At 38.3% G+C, this 21,458-nt stretch overlaps 1 protein-coding gene across 4 annotated transcripts in view; it reads left to right on the top strand.

The window, feature by feature from the left end:
* The window catches only part of NME7 (NME/NM23 family member 7), a 212,146-nt gene that overhangs the window by 37,035 nt on the left and 153,653 nt on the right, over positions 1 to 21,458 (top strand). For 3 of the 4 annotated variants that reach the window (XM_036753524.1, XM_036753523.1, XM_036753525.1), the window contains exons 2-7: positions 7,637 to 7,744; positions 8,785 to 8,951; positions 14,387 to 14,497; positions 17,061 to 17,111; positions 19,118 to 19,325; positions 20,317 to 20,422. In XM_036753524.1, the coding sequence (XP_036609419.1) occupies positions 7,637 to 7,744; positions 8,785 to 8,951; positions 14,387 to 14,497; positions 17,061 to 17,111; positions 19,118 to 19,325; positions 20,317 to 20,422 (751 nt within the window). The remainder of the gene's footprint in view (positions 1 to 7,636; positions 7,745 to 8,784; positions 8,952 to 14,386; positions 14,498 to 17,060; positions 17,112 to 19,117; positions 19,326 to 20,316; positions 20,423 to 21,458) is intronic. The other variant, XM_036753526.1, reaches the window with a different exon arrangement.

Genomic DNA, 21,458 nt, shown 5'->3' with positions numbered 1-21,458 from the left:
TGAATGTCAATTCAGCACTGCCTCTGTAAAATGAGAATGATAACATTTGTACCAACCACCTCCTAGGATTATTGTAGGGAAAGTGCTCTGACACCCTGTGTAAGTGGGAATTATCATTGCCCACCGTTAGTGTGAAATGGGAATAACTGAGTCAAGACAGAAAGTTTAAAATTCCCTAGGCATGATTGGTTTAACCACACTTTCGAATTACTCTTATCGAGTCACAATTCAAGTTGAGAGTCAGTGAGAGTGATATAATGGAAAGATGCCTGGATTAGGAGGTGGCAGACTTGGGTTTTGTCTCGGCTTTGCCAGTCAGTAGCCCAGTGAGTCAGGTGAGGTCACTTCCTTTCTTAGCTTCTTCATCTGTAAAATGAAGAGAATGTGTTAATATTGATCAAGGATTCCCAACTCCATGACGAGTGAAATATAATTTTGCCCTGCAGATCTACTTTGAATCCTTCCGAAACACATTTCTCCCCAGGCTACGTTTGCTTAAGATTCTGATTTGAGGGTCTACAGAGCAGCTGGACTTTGTACAATTTGTGTTTAAAGCCCCCTGCAGACATTTTCATCTAGCTTCTAGTCACGTCAGAGTGAGTCATCATGCTCACCTCCCAGATATGCCAGTGTGCCCTCCTAGAACTAGCTTCCAGTAGCAGCCGTCTGATCTTTTCACTGACAGGGTAGCCAAACCCCAACGCCTGCCTCTCTCTTCTTCTCTTGGAATCTTTCTTCTTCGCCTGTCTCTCTTTTATGCTTCAAAATTGCCCTAATGAAAAAATATGGCACACCCCTACTGAGTATCACACCTGTGACTCACTTTCTAATCTGAAGCCAAATTGGTCATACTTAAAAGCTGGGCAACAACATGGTCAGGATCTGTTTACTTCCCTTTAAAACGGACTCTTTGTGTGAAAGTTCTCTTACCATTTAATGAAGATGACTCATCTTACCTTTGTGGCTTTTGTGGTGTTTTTAAGACCTTACAGTTTGGCTTTGCTCCTAGAAGCTTTCTTATGCTGATTGTTCTTTGAAAGATCTTGGTGGTTGAGTTGTGTAATTCCACCAGGTTTGATGCTTGTTGAATATACCTTTCCTTTTTAGGCCTAGCACATTGTTGATGCTTAATGCATGTCCCTTGATGAAAATGAGATAATAAAAGCTACAAACCTTTTTTTCTAATGAACATTTTATTTTTTGAAATTTATTTAATATATTTAGTTTTCAGCATTGATTTTCACAAAAGTTTGAATTACAAATTTTTCCCCCATTTCTACCCTCCCCCCAGCTCCAAGATGGCATATATTCTGGTTGCCCCATTCCCCAGTCAGCTCTCTCATCTGTCACCCCACTCCCCTCCCATCCCCCTTTCCCTTCTTCTCTTGTAGGGCAAGATAAATTTCTATGCCCCATTGCCTGTGAATCTTATTTCCTAGTTGCATGAAAAAACTTTTTTTTTGTTGTTGTTGTTTTTGAACGTCTGTTTTTAAAACTTTGAGTTCCAAATTCTCTCCCCTCTTCCCTCCCTACCCACCCTCCCTAAGAAGGCAAGCAATTCAACATAGGCCACATGGGTATCATATGTAAAACCCTTCCACAATACTCATGTTGTGAAAGATTAACTATGTTTTGCTCCTTCCTAACCTATCCTCCTTTATTGAATTTTCTCCCTTGACCCTGACCCTTTTAGAAAGTGTTTGTTTTTGATTACCTCCTCCCCCCGTCTGCCCTCCCTTCTATCATCCCCCCTTTTTTATCCTCTTCCTCCTTCTTTCCTGTGAGTACCCAATTGAGTGTGTATGGTATTCCCTCCTCAGGTCAAATCCAATGAGAGCAAGATTTACTTATTCCCCCTCACCTGCCCCCTCTTCCCTTCCTACAGAACCACTTTTTCTTGCCACTTTTATGTGAGATAATTTACCCCATTCTATCTCTCCCTTTCTCCCTCTCTCAATATATTCCTCCCTTATCCCTTAAATTGATTTTATCTTTTTAGATATCATCCCTTCATATTCAACTCACCCTGTGCCCTTTGTGTGTGTGTGTGTGTGTATATATATATACACACCTACATATATACATACATAGACACACACATATATATATATGTACACACACACACACACACCCATATATATACACACATATATGCATATTCCTTTCAGCTACTATGATATTGAGGTCTCATGAATCATACACATCATCTTTCTATGTAGGAATGTAAACAAAACAGTTCAATTTTAGTAAGTCCCTTATGATTTCTCTTTCTTGTTTACCTTTTCATGCTTCTCTTGATTGTTGTGTTTGAAAGTCAGATTTTCTATTCAGCTCTGGTCTTTTCACTGAGAAAGCTTGAAAGTCCTCTATTTTATTGAAAGTCCATATTTTGCCTTGGAGCATGATACTCAGTTTTGCTCGGTAGGTGATTCTTCGTTTTAATCCTAGCTCATTGACCTCCGGAATATTGTATTCCAAGCCCTTCGGTCCCTTAATGTGGAAGCTGCCAGATCCTGTGTTATCCTGATTGTTTTTTCCACAATATTCAAATTGTTTCTTTCTGGCTGCTTGCAGTATTTTCTCCTTAACCTGGGAGCTCTGGAATTTGGCGACAATGTTCCTAGGAGTTTTCTTTTTGGGGTCTGTTTGAGGAGGTGATCTGTGGATTCTTTCAATTTCTATTTTACCCTCTGGCTCTAGAATATCAGGGCAATTCTCCTTGATAATTTCTTGAAAGATGATATCTAGGCTCTTTTTTTGATCATGGATTTCAGGTAGTCCAATAATTTTTAAATTATCTCTCCTGGATCTGTTTTCTAGGTCAGTGGTTTTTCCAGTGAGATATTTGACATTGTCTTCCATTTTTTCATTCCTTTGGTTCTGCTTTATAATATCTTGATTTTTCATCAAGTCACTAGCTTTCATTTGCTCCAGTCTAATTTTTAAGGTAGTGTTTTCTTCACTGGTCTTTTGGACCTCCTTTTCCATTTGGCTAATTCTGCCTTTCAAGGCATTCTTCTCCTCATTGGCTTTTTGGAGCTCTTTTGCCATTTGAGGTAGTCTATTTTTTAAAGTGTTGTTTTCTTCAATATTTTTTTCAGTATGTTTTTGGGTCTCCTTTAGCAAGTCATTGACTTGTTTTTCATGGTTTTCTTGCATCATTCTCATTTCTTGTCCCAATTTTTCCTCTACTTCTCTAACTTGCTTTTCCAACTCCTTTTTGAGCTCTTCCATGGCCTGAGACCAGTTCATGTTTTTCTTGGAGGCTTTTGGTGTAGGCTCTTTGACTTTGTTGACTTCTTCAGGCCGTATGTTTTGGTCTTCTTTGTCACCAAAGAAAGATTCCAAAGTCTGAGACTGAATCTGGGTGCGTTTTCGCTGCCTGGCCATGTTCCCAGCCAACTTACTTGACCCTTGAGTTTTTCGTCGGGATATGACTGCTTGTAGAGCAAAGGGTACTTTGTTCCAAGCTTGAGGGGATGGCTGTTGATTTCAGAGCTATTTCTATACAGCCAGCTCTGCCACCCCAGCACTCCTCCTTCCTCAAGAACCACCAACCCGGACCTGATGCAAATCTTCAGCAGGCTCTTCACTCCTGCTCTGATCCGCCACTTAATTCCTCCCACAGCGTGGGCCTGGGGCCGGAAGTAACTGCAGCTGTAGTTCTGTAGCTGTACCTCCCCTGCTGCCTCTGGGGCGGTGGCCGAACAGCAAACTCTGTCCCCGCAGCTTTTCCCACTAACCTCTGTTGTCTTTGGTGTTTGTGGGTTGAGAAGTCTGGTAACTGCCACAGCTCACTGATTCAGGGTGCTAGGGCCTGTTCTGCCCGGCTCCTGGTCTGGCTGGTCCTGCTGCCTCCCACTCTGAGCTCCTCTCCCCTCCACTCCATGTGCGATAGACCTCATCCAGCCACGATCCAGGCTGTCCTGGGCTGGATCCCTGCTTCCCTCTGCTATTTTGTGGGTTCTGCAGTTCTAGAATTTGTTCAGAGCCATTTTTTTATAGGTTTTTGGAGGGATGTGGTGGGGAGCTCACGCAAGTCCCTGCTTTCCAGCCGCCATCTTGGCTCCACCCCTGGAAGTCCCCTAATGAACATTTTAAAACTAATCTTGAACATGACTCTCTTTACCCCCAAAGACAGGGTTTAAATGTTCTGTCTTCTGTCCCTTGGTACCTTTGTGTGAGTTGTCCTCCATGTCTGGTATATAGTCCTTCCTCTTCACTTGCAGATACGCATATATACTTTTGTGTATGTATTCCCGTGCAGACACACACACACACACACACACACACACATCTCACAAACCTATGTGTGTATATGTCTATACACACACGTACATACATTTGTATTTATATGCATAAAATACAAAGGTGTATATATATATCAAAAGTGAGTATGTGTGTATATATACAAATGTGTACATGTATGATGTATGAAAAGTTTGAGAGACATAATTTCTGGGTAATTAATCATTTTATTAATTATGACTAGCAAATAATTAATAAAAGGATGGTCATTTGCTGTCTCTTGTAAACCAGAAATGGATCGTGGTGGCCTATTGAAGCTTATGTGCCCTTGGAAGAGTGAATGTGCCCTCTCCCCCCAGATAGCAACCAACTCTGATTGGTTAACAATTAAATGAAAAGAATGAAAATTATAATGAGAGGTGGACCTATTCTAATGAGGGTCTGAGAGATGGGACATTGATTCTGTCACTCTTACTCCCAGACCACCCCAAGACCAGGCAATCTAGACAAAGGATATACCCCCACCCAAGCCTGAGTAGAGCATAATGGGCTTTCCCAGTTGGGTGGAGTTGAACAAGATTGAGGAGAATGTTAAATTCAATCTCATTATCACCCCTATTCTTCAGGGACTGATTTGACCTAGTAGAGAATGAGGAAAGAGGAAATAAAAAAATCTTGTATCTCTCTAATAGTAATTGGTTATTAATATAAGAGAGAGATAATCATTTTTCTCATGTGTATATCCTACAAGTGATTTTAAATACATACATACATACATATATATATATATATACACATGTATATATATATATATATATAGGTATATAAATACAAATGTGTGCGTGTTTACATATGCATGGCCATGCATATACGTACATTTATTTATTTATACTTATCTTGTAGAATTTCTGGCTTCCTTCAGAAAATTACTTAGTGGCTATTTCCTATGGGAAACCTTTTCCAATTCCTTAGGATTATAAAGTCTAATAATATAATTGTGACCAACTGAGAGATACCAGATTGACAAGCAACACATGCAGTTGGCATCAACTCATGAAAAGGAAAATCCTTAGAGCTGTTGGAGCTTCTCAAAAAGGGGCCAAGAACAATTTAGGTTATGTTAAATGTATTAGAAGAAAACCAAAGGTATGGCAGCTTAGTGGACAAGTATACTATAATTTGCAGCCATGTAATGGACCTTTCAGATCTTGTCTTAATACTTTAAAAATATTACATAGGTCATTGTTAATTACTTAGAGTACAAATTCCAATCAACTGCAAATCATCTTTTTAGATTGTGTTTAGAGTAGAGAAAGGAAGAAGAAGAGAAAGATCCTGAAACGGATTCAAAAGAAGAGATTCATATGAATGTTTTGAAAGTCATCAGAGGAATGAGTATTGGATATTCTTTCTTCTTCCCAAAGAAATGGAAAACCTTGGAAATGAAATGGGAGCCTGAAAACATGCATTTCTTTCCATCTTAGCTGAGCATTCCCAGACCAAATCTTGAGCATGAACGATGATTCATTTGAGCCTCTCTGATACTTTTTTGGTCCCTGTACATATGAGTCAGATCTTTTCCCCTGCCTCTTTGATGATGGCTAGGAGTTCTGCATATTTACTTTGGGGCTACCTGGGTGTTCCCTGTACCTTGTGTGTAGCCTGGAGATGAAGGTACACAGCCATTGATCTGCGCTGCTACTGGGTGGAGAGGAAGAATGGATGTTCCCAGATGGCGTCAGGGAAGAGCATGAGGCTATTCAAGTTGGACTTGTAAGATATGCCCATGGATTCAAGTGGTTCCATGAACTTCTGTGGCTGTGAAACTCCTCCAGGAGTGAGACTATACTTCCATGTGGCCAAGTTCTTTCTCTGTGTCTTGTCTCCTTAGCAACTTTTTCCCTTATATTAAAACAAAATCTCTTTTCTTTTTATGACTTTGCCCACTGGTCCTAGTTCTGACTTTTAGGACCAGGTATAATAATCTCTCTTACCCATGATCTTTTAATACTCCAGTTCCAGTATGATCTCCTAGATGCGAGCATTCTCTTCAGCAACGCGTATTGCAACCCATCTGTAATGGTCAATCCTGTGACCTCCCATAACTGTTAAAAGAGATCCACTCAGCATATAGGGGGTGAGGGTGGTATAAGGCTTAGGGTGGCTTCCTGTTGTTGTATTCTTGGCATTTCATGGTTACCACGTGGACATGCAAACTGGTCATCATTTATTTTTCACTTGGTAAATCTGTGTGACTGGCTGGTCAACATGGTAACTTTTTAAATATATGAAGACAGGAATCATGTTTCTAATAATAGTTATAATAAAAGCTGGCATTTATATAGTACTTTAAGATTTGCAATGCACTTTTATTAATATTATTTCATTTTATCCTCACAACAACCCTGGGATATAAATGGTATTATTTATCCCTATTTTATAGTTGAGGAAACTGAGATGGAGAGAGGTTAAGTGATTTGTTCAGGGTCACACAGCTGGTGAGTGTCAGAGGCATTCAAACTAGGTTTTCCTGACCTTTGGGCCAGCCTCCCTCTCTTCACTGCAACACCTCGCTCTTAAATCTTCTCTTCTCTATGTATGCAGCTAGAATTCATATTGACATGTGGTAAGACAATAACATAAGGGAAAATAATAGTGCACATATTCATTAATTTTTTTGAGGGGGGAAGGCAGGGCAATTGGGGTTAAGTGACTTGCCCAAGGTCACACAGCTAGTAAGTGTGTCAGGTGTCTGAGGCCATATTTGAACTCAGGTCCTCCTGACTCCGGGGCTGGAATCTACTCACTGTGCCACCTAGCTGCCCCTGCACATATTCTTAATATTAATTTTTGTTTTTAAATAATTCAGTATAATTTTTTTAGTTCCAAATTCTCTCCCTTTCCTTTCTAGTAATTTTCTATAAAATCCATAATATCTGAATAATTTTACTAAACACACACATATACTCACACATGTGTCACCCATCATATCCTACCTACCATGACTGTTGTCTTTTCATATGTATGTGCACATATATATACGTACTGGCAAATGTATATGTACAGGCACATATATGTGCATATAAAACACATATACATACATATACATCTATAGCTATATCTCTCTATCTATACACACACAGACCAGCAAGGGCAGTTTGAACCTTTGGCTTTGAGCCCACCTGTAGGTGAAGTGCCATAATTACACACACACACACACACGATGCTTTGTTCCAAGGAGAAAAAGATCATCTCCAACTAGACTGATCAGTGGGCTTTTTAACTTGTGTTTTGAAAACATTTTCCACTTGATTGTGTTCCATGTGATGTAGTAAGCAATAGCACCTTTTAAAGTGAATATTAAAATTCGTAAATCATTCTTTTTCAGAATCTTGATGAGCGATATGTTTTTGTGGCAGAATGGTATGACCCGAATGCTTCCCTTCTGCGACGTTATGACCTTTTATATTACCCTGTAGATGGATCTGTTGAAATGGTAAATGTATCTTTTCTTTGTTTATAGTATAATGGAACGATTTTTATTTTATACATTAATCTATTTAATTTTCTCTCAGAAAAAAACTACATGTAAAAAACTCACTTTACAATGTAAACGAAGTCTAGTTTAATAAAAGTAAGCATACAAGAAGTTAATGTTGCCCCAACATCATAGTCCCTCCATAATATCCTCAATTTATATAATGATAAAAGCTAGCAAAGTGCCATATATAAAGGATCTCATTGGGTCCTCAAAAAGCCCTACGGCAGGTATTTTTTATTATTATACCTATATTTATATGTGAAGCAAATGAGGCTGACAAAGGTCAGGTCTAGTCAGCAAGTCAAGAAGCCTTTACTAAACGTCTGTCAGGCACTGTGCCAAACTCTGAGGACACAAAGAAAAGGAAAAGCCATGACTTGCCCAGAGTCACACAGCCAGAGTACATATTTGAGGCAGGATTTGAATTTAGGTCTTCTTGACTTTGAATCCAGCTACTTTGTGGTTTCTAACCAAATCCTTGTAACATCAAAACATGTCAGAATTCCTACGTACCAAACTCTTGAAGTTTCGTTTGGCTGATTTTCCAAGGGAACTAATTGCCCCCATGGTGGGTTTTTTTTTTTTCACTTAAAGTCATGTTTTCGAAGAACTAGTTAATGACATAAAGTGTGTGTGTGTGTGTGTGTGTGTGTGTGTGTGTGTGTGTGTAGGGAGCATATACCTGTAGAAAACAACAACAAAAAGAGTTTTATTTCATTAGAAAATGGTATGATTAAAAGGTTGAATTCACCACAAATAATTATTTCTACAAGAAACATTTCAATATTGTTGAAAAGTTTTATGCCTTTAGGAAAGTAAACAGAAGAACACTTCAGCTAAGAGAAATAACTTTGAGAAGCGACAGTAACATATTCTAACTGGATTTTATAATTTAAGCAAAAACATATAGCCTTTCTCAGAGAAAACAGAATTAATAATTTAATTGCCCTGTTATATGACATTTACTATTTGCTAACTAATTTTTTTTATCACAGTATGATGTAAAGAATCATCGCACCTTTCTGAAACGAACTGTGTATGATAGTGTGCGTCTACAGGATTTGTTTATTGGCAACAAAGTGACTATCTTTTCCCGACAGCTGCATCTTATCGACTATGGAGATCAATACACAGCCCGGCAGTTGTGCAGTAGAAAAGAAAAGTAAGAAAATAACTATGTATTTCTTTGTAATTCTTAAAAGCCCCTTAAGAACTCAGAAATTTATTTCTAGTTTCTCCTACTTCTCTTTGGTGTTTCTGAATTATATTGATTAATACCTTCCAGGGGCAATTTTGTGGACTTTTTCAGAAATTCGTGGAGCAGATTTTGTGATTCTACCTTTCCAGTCAGGTTAAGAAAGTGATTTTAGGCAATGCTTTTTTTTTAAATTTTAAGGGAAAAGGGAACAACTTTAAAGGAATTTAGGATTTAAAGCTGAAAAGTTACCTTAGAGATAACTCATCCAATTTCATTTTTAAGATGGGAATACTGAAGGCCAGAATGATGAGATGACTTTCTGTTACTTTATGTCACCCTACCCTCCTGATTGTAGCCAGGCTCGAATAATGCTTAGGAAGAAAAGTTCTTGTCTTTTATATTATCATGTCCCATAAAGAAAATGAAAAAAACACAACAGATTTAGGGTATTTCCTTTTCAGAACACTGCAAGTTTTAATGGTTTTTGCTGATTATTTATGGGTACCATTGTTTCAATGTTTGTACTAAAGGATTTTCAGGTTTTTCCAAATTCTCAACTCTGTTCTCCTCCTTGTTCTGATTCTTCAGTGCTTCAACACATTAACTTTGGGAGTAATGTTGTTGACAATAAACCTTTTGTCCAGGTTGATTAACTTATATTTCCTATCCAAGTTCTCTATACCTTATATATTCAACAGATGTTATTGGCTAATAATGAAAAATAATTTTAAAAATTAAAAAGATAAGATTATATGAAGAAATCAAAAGGCATGATTATCAATAAAAATACAAGTAACTGAATAGTTGGAGAAAGGTTTCCTAAGGTGGCAGACATCTTTGCCTGCCCTGTGTTACACAGAGCTCATCTGGTGTGATCGTAGAACAATTGCAAAGGCACTCCAACCTTGTGTGTCTTCTCTTTCACCTTCTCTGCCATACACTGTTCTACACCAATGCTATATCATGATGGATTTTGTCTTTTCTTTTCTTTTTAATAATTTCAGAGAGCCAGATTCGAAGATTAGATATACAGATAGTAGGGAAGTTTGACTTTGCCTTTTACCACAGCTATTGAAGGAGGGTCCAAGGACTTTTGATAGCTATAAATTCCATAGCATTTCAAGGTTTAAAGGATTTTGGCACTTAACTAGTTAAGACATAACCAAAAAGGAATTCTTACTACAGCCTAATTCATAATTGTTGTACCACCTTTGTGTGAAGACATGTGGTTATTAGGAAATTTTTCCTTATAGCAAGCCTAAATTTTTCTCTTTGCAACTTTGCACACAATAAGTCTTTATATGTTGGAAAATAGCTATTTACAAGTAGCTGTCTTCTATTTTCCAGGCTAAACATCTTTATTTCTTTCATTCGATCCTCATGTGGCATGGACTTGAGACCTTTCGCCATCCTGGCTGTGCTTCTCTGGCATCTTGCCACCTAATCAATACCTTTCCTAAGCTCTGGTGCCTTGTCTTAAACACAATATACCAAATGTGATCTTACCAGGGCAGAGTATACTTGGAAGTTGTGTATCTCTTAATATAGCCCCACATTACACTTTTTGGATGCCATATGACACTATTAACTCATATTGAGTTTGTAGCCAGCTAGGTACCTAGCTCTTTTTCAGGCAAATCATCCATCTATTGAAGCATCTCCTAAATTTTATTTATACGATTGATTTTTTAGTCCAAATATAAAACTTTACATTTATCTCTATCAAATTTCATAGTACATTTAGACAAGTGGTTTTAGCCTATGGAGATTTAGATCCTGACTTAGCCATCCTTCCCTGCTTTGGGTCTTTGGCAATTTTGATTGGGGTGGCATTTATGTCTTCATCTAAGGCATTAATACAAATTTTAAGTAGCACAGAGCCAAGTGCAGATCCCAGTGGAGCTTCATTGCAGACCTCCTTGTAACTTGTCAGGAACCATAAATGACTACTCTTAGAATTCCTCAACCCATTCAAAAGTTATTGTCCTCTGATGAAAAAGAGAGTCCTTCAGACTCCGTAGAGATTATAGACTACTACGATGGTTAAAAAGAATTATGAAGTTTTTAATAGGAGAAATAAGGAATAACTTTAGTTAGAAATCAGAGCTCTCAATTCAGAGTTAAAAAATAAAACAAAAGAAAACAGACCAGGAAAAATTAAACTCATGATGGAGAATCTCTACAAAGAAGTAGAAATTCTTTGAGATAGACTAACACTTCTGGAACATAAAAGATACTGAAGGGAAAGAAAATTTGCCAGAAGACAAATAAAAGGTAACAATGTTAAAAGATTACATACAAAAATTCTCTAAAAGCAAAAACACGACTCCATTCTGCACCTACTGCTCTGCTTGGTTTCAACTGCATGGAACAAGATACTCTTGCCAGGTCACCGCTAATGTACTTCCTGGCCCCTGTGCTTTCCTGCCTGCTTTTGTGTGTTGTTTCCCCCATTAGATTGTAAGCTCCTTAAGAGCAGAGACTGTCTTTCTTTTAAAATTTGTATCTCCCTGCTTAGCACAGTGCCTGGTACATAGTAGGTACTTAATAAATGGATTGAATTGGAAAAGCAACTGACATTGAAGTTAGGATGAGCAGATATAACTTAAGTATGAGAAATCTCTCTTAAAAGCATTGTCAGTTTAAAAAATGTTTCAATACCGTGCTGCAGGAGAATAATACTAAAAGTTAAACAAATTTTGAATATAGAATTAAAAATATTTGATAAGCCAAATCCACACTTTGTTGCCAGAAACACACACACACACACAAACACACACACGCACACGCGCACACACACACACACACACCCCACACCTCTCACTTCAAACTTTAAGGTGTGTAATGGTGAAATTTCACAACTTCAATCACAATTTTTTGTAAATATCAAGGATAATGATGTTCAAATGTGAAAGAAAAATAATAGTAATAAACTAGGATTATTCCAAAGTCGTAAGAAATTTAGAAGAGACAGAATAATAATATTCTAAAAAGTAAAGGCTTGCAAGTGTAAACCTGGGCCTAATCATCAGTGAAAGAGTATGTATTTTCAACAAAAGAGAAGCTTTTGAGGCATTCTCACAACAAACAAAGAAAGAAAACAAAGGGAACAGATTATTTTATTTAGGAACTTTTTAATATTTTAATTGATAACTGTTGTTTTAATATTAATTAACTTTCCAAAATAACACTCCTTTTCTATCCAGAGAGCTGTCCTTATAACAAAGAATAAAAAAGAAAAGAAATTCAACAAAACTAACCAACAGGTGATCAAGTCCAACAATATATTTCTATTCCATATTCGTAGTCCCCCACATTTGTAATGAAGAAGGCAGATTCTTTCTCATCTCTCTTCTTTGGGGTCAAGCTTGGTCATTTGAATATACAATATTTAGTTTCAACTTTTGTTGTTCTTTAATTTACATTATTATAGTAATTGTGTATATTGTTTTCCTGGTTCTGCTTAATTCATTTTGTATAATTAGTTTCTTACTTTCCTGTGTTCTCAATGTTAGTTGTTTCTTTAAACATATAATAATCTTTTGTATTCTTATAACAGTTTGTTTAGTCATTCCTCAATTTATGGGGATCAAAAAAAATCCTAGCTCTTTACTACTACCAAAACATTTTCTTTCTTTCTTTTTTTTTTTTTTTTTTTTACAAAAACACATTTTCTGTGAACGTTGGACCTTCCTTTAAATACATTTTTATTGATAGCTTTAAAAAAACCTACTACTCCTCTTTCTCTTTGGCTCCCAGAAACCTATCTAGTAATAAGAAAAAAAAACAAGAAAAAAGTTCATAAACTGTAGAACTTCATAGACCAACTTTGTCCATATATCCTGATCTAACTAAAATATTTTCAAGGCATGATGTTCCTTGTAGTGTCACATGATAATGTATTGAAAAGCTTAAATGAGTATATTTTGTTCTTTTTTGCCTTCCTATTTAGTCAGTAAGGAAACTTACATTTTGTACCAGCCATGGAAATAGTTTTCTGGGGAAAAAAACTTTTAAGGAATCATGCAGTAGGCATAATGAGATTTACATTATACTTCTTGTTTCTCCTTTATTGCTGTTTGGTTTCATTGAGAATTTTCTGTTTTTAAAGAGTGGAAAAACAATCTCCAAGGGTGCTTCCTCCTGAAGATAGCATGAACTTTTTCAAAAGACAATTTTGCTTTGAAGCTTATAGTGTTAGGCCCACTTCTGAGTTTTCTTTCCCCGTTTTCATTAAATGGTGGAGTGGAAAGGACACTACAATGGAGATCAAGATACCTGAGTTCTTGGTTTGGTTCTAACTAGAGATACAAATCACCTGACCTTTCAGAGCCTCTTTTCTTGTCTGTTCTCTATACGTGGTTTCTAGTGTTCAGCTCTGTGTTTCTAGAATTTCAGAGGAAGTGTCATAGTTTAATTAGGCTGGATAGCATGAAATATTGGTAGGTTATTCTCTGCCCACAAATGAAGAGTGCTGCATGTAAGCTCATATGTCTTCCATTGAAATAGCTGTATTTGTTAATGCAGAGTTAATGAAGCCGTTTAGCAATCCAATTTATAATGAAAATTTCCTTAGTTACAGTGAATTGGCTACATAGTTGTTGTTCATCCTTTGTGTTTGGCGAGGGCCAATGACGTCACATTGTATGATGGCTGATGTTTTGACTTGCTCATCAATTGATTGAAGTGAGGCAGTTGCATGAAGTCATCTTTTTCTGAGGTCATTGAAGTCTAGGGGCAAGACAGATAGAACTCGAGATGACTGGCTGGCAGTAGCCTGGGATGCAGTGGAGGACCTTGGTGTTTTCAACGTCTGACCAAGCTCTAGGCACTCTTTAGCCCTTGCTCCAGCCACCTTCATGGACGTTAGAACAGATCGCTCTCATCTGCCCCTTCTGCCAGGGGAAGTCCTCAGATGCTTCATGTAGACACTCCCCTAACTCACTGATGGGTTTGAGGCCTGTCAGTTACCCTCAGCCTGGTTTTACTGGGGTGTGGCTTCAGCACCAAGCATGTAAAAGCTACGTACTATGTATATACATTAAAACAAACAAGCCATACTCATGATGCAGTTAATAAGTTTTCTGTTCTACAATATATAATCCATGTTAAGCAGTGAGGACACGCTTCATGGACTAATGTTTTATAGTTTTGACTTTAGTACTTTTAAACATATGAATATTTCCTCAATATCTCCTCTTTTCATTTGTATGCAAAAAACCCCCGGCAACTTTGCCTATGGAGAACTTTTTTTTAATATACTTTAAAAATGTTGCTGAGTGAAATTCATTTTGTCGTTCAAATTGTAATAATCTAGAATTGTAGCCAAGATTATAAAGTATTTTTACATATGATTTGTAAATTTCCTTTTTGAGAATTGTCCTCTATTTCTTTTATAGAACCCTGGCATTACTTAAACCAGATGCTGTACGACATGCTGGAGAGATAATCAATATGATAAATGAAGCAGGATTTAAAATAAGCAAACTCAAGATGATGATGCTTTCAAGGTAATTTATTGGTTTTAAGGTTCAGGCTTCTTTTAAAAATGCACAGGTGGCTAAACTAACCCTATCCTGTTGAAGTGACTGAGGAGTCTAAGTTTATAGGAGAGAAATCACAAGGGAGACATGGGAGTTATTTTCAAATCCTGAAGGCTGGTTTCTGTTTTGCTTGGCCTGGCCCCAGAGGCCACAAAGAGGAGCAGTGGTTAGTGAAACCTGCAGCAGGCAGGTTGAGGATTGATGTAAGGAGGAAGAGCTTCCTGATCATTAGTGTTATCTAACAGCAGGCTGCCTGAGGAGGCTGTGGAGTCTTTTTCATTAGAAGTCTTCAAGGGAGTGCTGGATGACCCTTTACTAGATAAGGGCCAGACTAGTTGGTCTTGAGCTCTCCTCCAGTTCTGGGCGTTGCAAATCTGTGTTCATGCTCTATCCAGTTCAGACAGTAAGCTCCATCAAGGCAGAAATCATTTATTTGCACTTTATACCTCTACTAACCATCTCCAGGGGAGGGGAACCTGTGGCCCTCTAGGTCCTCAGGTGCAGCCCTTTGACTGAATCCTGTGAATTTTGGATTCAGTCAAAGGGCTGCACTTGAGGACCTAGAGGGCCACATGTGGCCTCGAGGCAGCAGGTTCTGTACCCTGAGCCCAGTGCCCTGCTCACAGTAGAGTCTTAAGTGTTCACTGGACTGAAGTCGCTCTAATTTTAATAATATTCTATCTTACATTGAGACAAAAGTTGCTTTCTTGTATCTTCTAACTTTTGGTCCTACTTTTTGGTCTGTGTTGATGGCCAGAGTAAGTCTGATCCCTGTTCCCCATGATGGCCCTTTAAATATTTAAGCAGCTGTTATGTTCTCTCTAGTTTTCTCCTTTTCAGTTCCATTCTTTGTGTCCTCAAATGACCTGGTTTCTCGTTTGCTCAAGATCTTGGTCACCTTCATCCGGATGTGCTCTGATTTGTTAGTGCTGCCAACAATAGGGAATGGGGCACCCAGAGCTAACTGGAACACCCCACATGTGCTCTAATCAGTGCTTCTGCAGTGGGGATAGAGCTGGGCCTGAGGTCAGGAAGAGCAGAGTTCAAATCTGGCCTCTAATACTTAGTAGCTGTATGAACCTGGGCAGGTCATTCAACCTCCACTTGCCTCAGTTTCCTCATCTGAAAAATGGGGATAATAATAGCACCTACCTCCCAGGGTTGTTGGGAGGATCAAAGGAAATGATAATTGTAAAGCATTTAGTGCAGTGCCTGGCACAGAGTAAGCACTATATAAATTTTATCAGCTATTATTATTATTTCCTGACTGTTAACCTTGTCTTAATATAGAGTAAGATTGCATTAGCTTTTTAAGCATTCACATCATACCATTGACTCATTGTCACAACTACTTTGTGGTTTAGGCAACAAATTTCCTTATAACAATTGTGTGAGGTAGATAGAGCAAATACTATTTTTATTTTGCAGATAAGGAACAGAGGTTTAGAGAAAGCAAGAAGCACACCCATACTCCTAGCCTTCGGGAGTCATGGAGCCAAGACTGCTACTGAGCTCTTCAGAGTCCAAATCCACTGAGCTTTCCATTACACCCAAGTAGTCGCCTAGGAAAGGCAGGTCTTTTTCGTGTGAACCACTGCCTCATCACATCTTCCCCAGTCTGTACTTGTCCAGTTGACTTTTCAAACCTTTCCTGCTCTTCTCAAGCTAATTTGTCTTTTCTTTCTCTTCTCTAAAAGCCACTGGGCATGGCCATCCATCATGCTTATTGGGGGCCCCTCCTCACCTCTGCCTTGTAGAATCTCTGTCTTCAAATTTGATCTCAGGCCATAACTCCTGCATGAGGCCTTTTCTGGTCCCACCTCCCCAACTCCCTCCAGCTGTTTGTGTCTCTGCGCTTGCCCTGAATTTGACTTTTATTCACTTTGTCCCCATTTTGTATATGCCTATATGTGTACAGATGGTCTCTTCTCATAGAAGGTGAGCTCCTTGCGGGCAGGGAATCAATTTTTGTCATTGTATCCCCAGAATCCAGTACATTGTCTGGCACGTAGTGCTTGCTTACTAAATGCTGGTTGGTTGATTTTAGAAGAGCACCACACAGATAGAGCTGTCAAAAGAGATTAGTATAATCTGTAGCTTTCAAAGAAGGCTTTGATAAAGAAGGTGACTTTGTCTTCCCCTGAAGTCATTTCTCTCTCCAATTCAGTGGCTCAGGTGAGCTCTTGAGAACAGATTATTATTGGTAAACAAACGTGAGACTTTTGTTTATGTGATGGTTTCTTTGATGATTTGAATCTTAAAGAGGAGGACTGAGGTTAACAGTGTCTAGAGATAAAAATAGCTCAGTACCATCAAGTTAATTTGTAATAGTGCTCACATATGGCTCAGAGGTTTGTGTTTGTTTATTGATGTGGAGAATTTTGAGAAAAGTCTCAAAGGTAGAGTATTATTAGATTGGATAAACATGAATGGAGAATGGTTGTCTAAATTTAATTGATAAAATGTAAAAAAATGACAAAATGCCACTTAACTGTTTGTTGTAATAACCATTATCTTTATTATATTACAGGAAAGAAGCAACAGATTTTTATGTCGATCATCTCTCAAAGCCATTCTATAAGTAGGTATAAAATAGGGAGCTGGCTGTGTATAAAGGGAGTTCTTTCTGTAGAGTTGTTTTATTTTAAAATTTTTGCATATTGCTTGTCTTTCATTTGTGTCATTTGAATAACTTGAAGAGAGTGCAGTTGCACTAACATAAAACTATTTTCTGAGATCATTTTTGTGTCCTTGAGTTAGATGAAAAAATGCAAGTCATTACACCCTACCTTTATTGTATATTCAGAAAAATGAGCTTTTTTTTGGAATGTATAGTCTTCATACCTATTGAGAATTCTTTGCTTCCAGAAGAATGAGATTTTATTTTGTATGTTTTCTTTTCATCTTAATCGACACTGTGTTTCTGGTCCCACCTCCCCAACTCCCTCCAGCTGCTTGTGTCTCTGCACTTGCCCTGAATTTGACTTTTATTCACTTTGTCCCCATTTTGTATATGCCTATATGTGTACAGATGGTCTCTTCTCATAGAAGGTGAGCTCCTTGTGGGCAGGGAATCAATACAAAGCAATACTTTTAAAGGATTTTTATATCCATTTAGTAGACAGCATCTGTTTTGGTGTTTTCACCCTCTCTGTTTAGATTCTGAATGTTTGACATGTAATTCAAACAAGACTCAGAACTAAGTGCTAATCAAAGGTCACCCAAATTCAGGATCTCATTACTTTTTGCCTGGATTATTCCCTTTGCTTTGACAATACCTCTTCTCTCCAATGGATCTTCCATTCACTTACCAAAAAAATCTTCTGATTATTTTGTTCTGATCTGATCATGCTGGCCTTGAAGCTAGGAAGACCTGATCAGGTTCAGTCTTGCCTACGGCTATGAGGCAGCAGGTGTGTCACTTAACCTTTTAGTGCTCGGAGCAAGCCTCTGAGATGATAAATGGCAAAGAATATGGGAGTTTCCTTGTCCTGGTATCCTGATACCAATGAAAACATAGTTCTAGTTCTCATCCCTATCCTAACCATATCATTTCCCTGATCAAAAGATTTCGGTGGTTTGCTGTTGCTTCTAACATAAAATACCCACTACTTAATCTGGGGGAGCAACCTACTGGTGGCCTACCAAATTTCTGATTTTACCCTAATTATCATTAGCTCTCTACAGTGTGTCCATGTCATTGGGGAATATAAGAGAACTTGGATCTTCGAATGGAAATGTGATCTACTTGGCTTCCTAGTTATAGCTGCCACTGTCTAGGACCAGGAGACAGTACTTTATGACGCCAGAACTCAGGATGGATCACTGAGCTCTTCAGGGTTGGGCTTTCTCAGTGTTCTAAATACTTAGCCAAAAAACCCGTAACCCCAAGGCTCTGAGGAAACAAGGGGAAGCTGAGAATAACCTGCTCTCAGTGGGATTCTTTGATGGACCTTATAGACAGATATCTAAGTGCCTGTTCTGCTGGCTGTGTCAGCATCATGGCTGACGGATTGGTCCAGACTGTGGTGGTAATCATGGCTGCTGGTAGGAGTGTTGGAGTGATAACTAGCGGTTTATGGAATCAGTATCATGGTAGGTATTTATATTTGTTTACATATATGCCATATCTCTGTGTAATCTCCCCGAGAGCAGAGACTGGGTAATTTTTTTATCTTTGTTTCTAACACTGCCATAGTTCTTTACGCATAGCAGTTTGGAATGAATAAATATTAGTTGAATTGAATTGATTAATATCTTAGGTTATTAGAGTCATTAAAGCCAAATCAGTTTATTGCCTTTTACAGCAAGGGAGACATCCGATGGTGACTTTTTACACAAATATATTATTATTATGGTGATTTTACTTCTGCCATTTAAATGGTCTGCCAATGCCAATAATATATGGTGAGCTAGGCTACCACACAATTACAGAATTATAAAATGCTACCATGGCCATGGTGAAATGATATTCAGTTCCTTTTTTATAGGTAATTTATCTTGCAGTATGCCTATAATCTAAAAGATTTTTCATGTTAAGATACATACACTGCTTAACATATATCCCCTCCCCAATTTATTTTGCAGTGAGCTTCTCCACTTTATTACAATTAGTCCTGTTATTGCCATGGAGATTTTAGGAGATGATGCTATCAATGAATGGAAGAAATTAATGGGGCCTGCAAACCCTGGTATGGCTCGTACAGATTTTCCTACGTCCATTAGAGCCAGATTTGGAACGGATAACATAAGAAATACAGTCCATGGTCCTGATTCTTTTGCTACGGCTGCCAAGGTAAGGCTGTTTAAAAAATATCTTTCAACATAACTATGCCTTTGATTATGGTGCTTATGCATTGTTAAAGAAAGCTTTTTATTTTTAAGACATATTAATAAACATGCTTATAAAAACCAAATTTTATAGGTAAGAAAGTCTATTTCTTAAAATATTGGCATATTTAGAGAAACTATTGAATTTTGCCCATTGGTCCTCTATAAATATTTCAGTACAGCAATGCGGAGGAAGTGAATGCGAGTTTTTTCCTTAGTAAATTTTTAAAAAAAAATAAAAAACAAGTAACTGCTATGAAAGGATTTCTGAAGATTAATTTCTTTTCTTCCACAGAATACCTAGATTTGCTTTAATTTTTTCAATGGATTCTGTTGATAGTCACACAGAAATTCCTACCTTCACACACATGTATTCTCCAAGGAGACTAGGAGCTTATGTTGATTTTTTTCTAAAATGCATTCTTTTCTTTAGTTTTGGGAGTTCCCCAGTGAAGAGACTCCATTACTATTTCAGATTAGTAACTGTTCATTTTTGAGTCTTAGAGAGTTGTTTGGGAACTAAAAGCTTAAATAATGTGGCTCAAAAGGCGTTGCTGCCCCCACGGCCAGGTCTCTATTCATGGTGACCTGCCACCTGTCCTTAAATGTATTATTTATAAAACATATCAGGTAAGATTCGCTACCCCTAAGTCACATTTTAGTCATATACCAAGTTAATTCAAATTCTTGTTAATTGATATTAACTTATAGACTCTGCTACATTTATTACTTTTTATAGACCCTGCTGCATTTATTACTTTTTATAGACTCTGCTGCATTTATTACTTGTAATTTGTTCAATTAATCTTTTTTAGTATCGTTGCTTATTTACTAGAATCCTTGAAGCGAATGCAATATTTTTAAAGGAATAAATTCATATTTATATCAAAAGATTATTGTGGATATTAGAGTTCATAGAGCACCTGTGACATCAGGAATCTTATTTTTATTTTTAGCAATTGGAATTGTTCTTTCCCTCAAGCGGAAGTGGTGGGCCAGTAAATACTGCCAAATTTACTAACTGTACTTGCTGCATTGTTAAACCTCATGCTATTAGTGAAGGTAAGTGTTGTGTTGAATTGACTAATAGACATAATTTCATCTTTAGAGGCATACTGGTTTGTTAAGTTTGTATTTGTTTTCCAAATAGAAATAATTTAGTATATGAGAAAGTTTCACTTTGGAAATTATATTTTCTTTCATATGCAAAAAGCACTTTATGTGACTACTACTTCTCATAATACTTATACTCATAAATTAAGACAGGTGAGGGGGCGGAGCCAAGATGGCAGCTGCAAAGCAGGGACTTGCGTGAGCTTCCCGCCAGGTCCCTCCAAAAACCTATAAAAATGGCTCTGAACAAATTCTAGAACTGCAGAACCCACAAAATAGCAGAGGGAAGTAGGGCTCCAGCCCAGGACAGCCTGGATGGTCGCTGGATGAGGTCTATCGCTCACGGAGCAGAGGGGAGCGGAGCCCAGCATGGGCTGCGCAGACCAGCCAGACCAGGAGCCAGGCGGAATGGGCCCTAGCACCCTGAATCAGTGAGCTGTGGCAGTTACCAGACTTCTCAACCCACGAACACCAAAGACAACAGAGAAGGTTAGTGGGAAAAGCTGTGGGGGACAGAGTGAAAAGAGTTCGTTTTAAGGTACTATTTTCTTCAGTGGTCTTTTGGACCTCCTTTTCCATTTGGGTAATTCTGCCTTTCAAGGCATTCTTCTCCTCATTGGCCACTGACCCAGGGGCAGCGGGGTGGGGGGGGGTGCAGCTACAGAACTACAGCTGCAGTTACTTCCAGCCCCTGGCCCACCTGGTGGGAGGAATTAAGTGGCGGATCAGAACAAGAGGGCAGAGCCTGCTTAAGATTTGCATCAGGTCCAGGTTGGTGGTTCTTGGGGCAGGAGGAGTGCTGGTGTGGCAGAGCTGGCTGTATAGAAATACCTCTGAAATCAATGGTGCATCCCCTCAAGCTTGGAACACAGTACTCTTTGCTCTACAAGCAGTCATACCCTGACGAAAAACTGAAGGGTCAAGTAAGTTGGCTGGGAACATGGCCAGGCAGCGAAAACGCACCCAGATTCAGTCTCAGACTTTG

The sequence above is a fragment of the Trichosurus vulpecula genome, chromosome 4 (assembly GCF_011100635.1).
Source record: "Trichosurus vulpecula isolate mTriVul1 chromosome 4, mTriVul1.pri, whole genome shotgun sequence".
NCBI classification, from domain to species: Eukaryota; Metazoa; Chordata; class Mammalia; order Diprotodontia; family Phalangeridae; genus Trichosurus; species Trichosurus vulpecula.
This window is presented reverse-complemented; position numbering and strand designations above follow the sequence as displayed.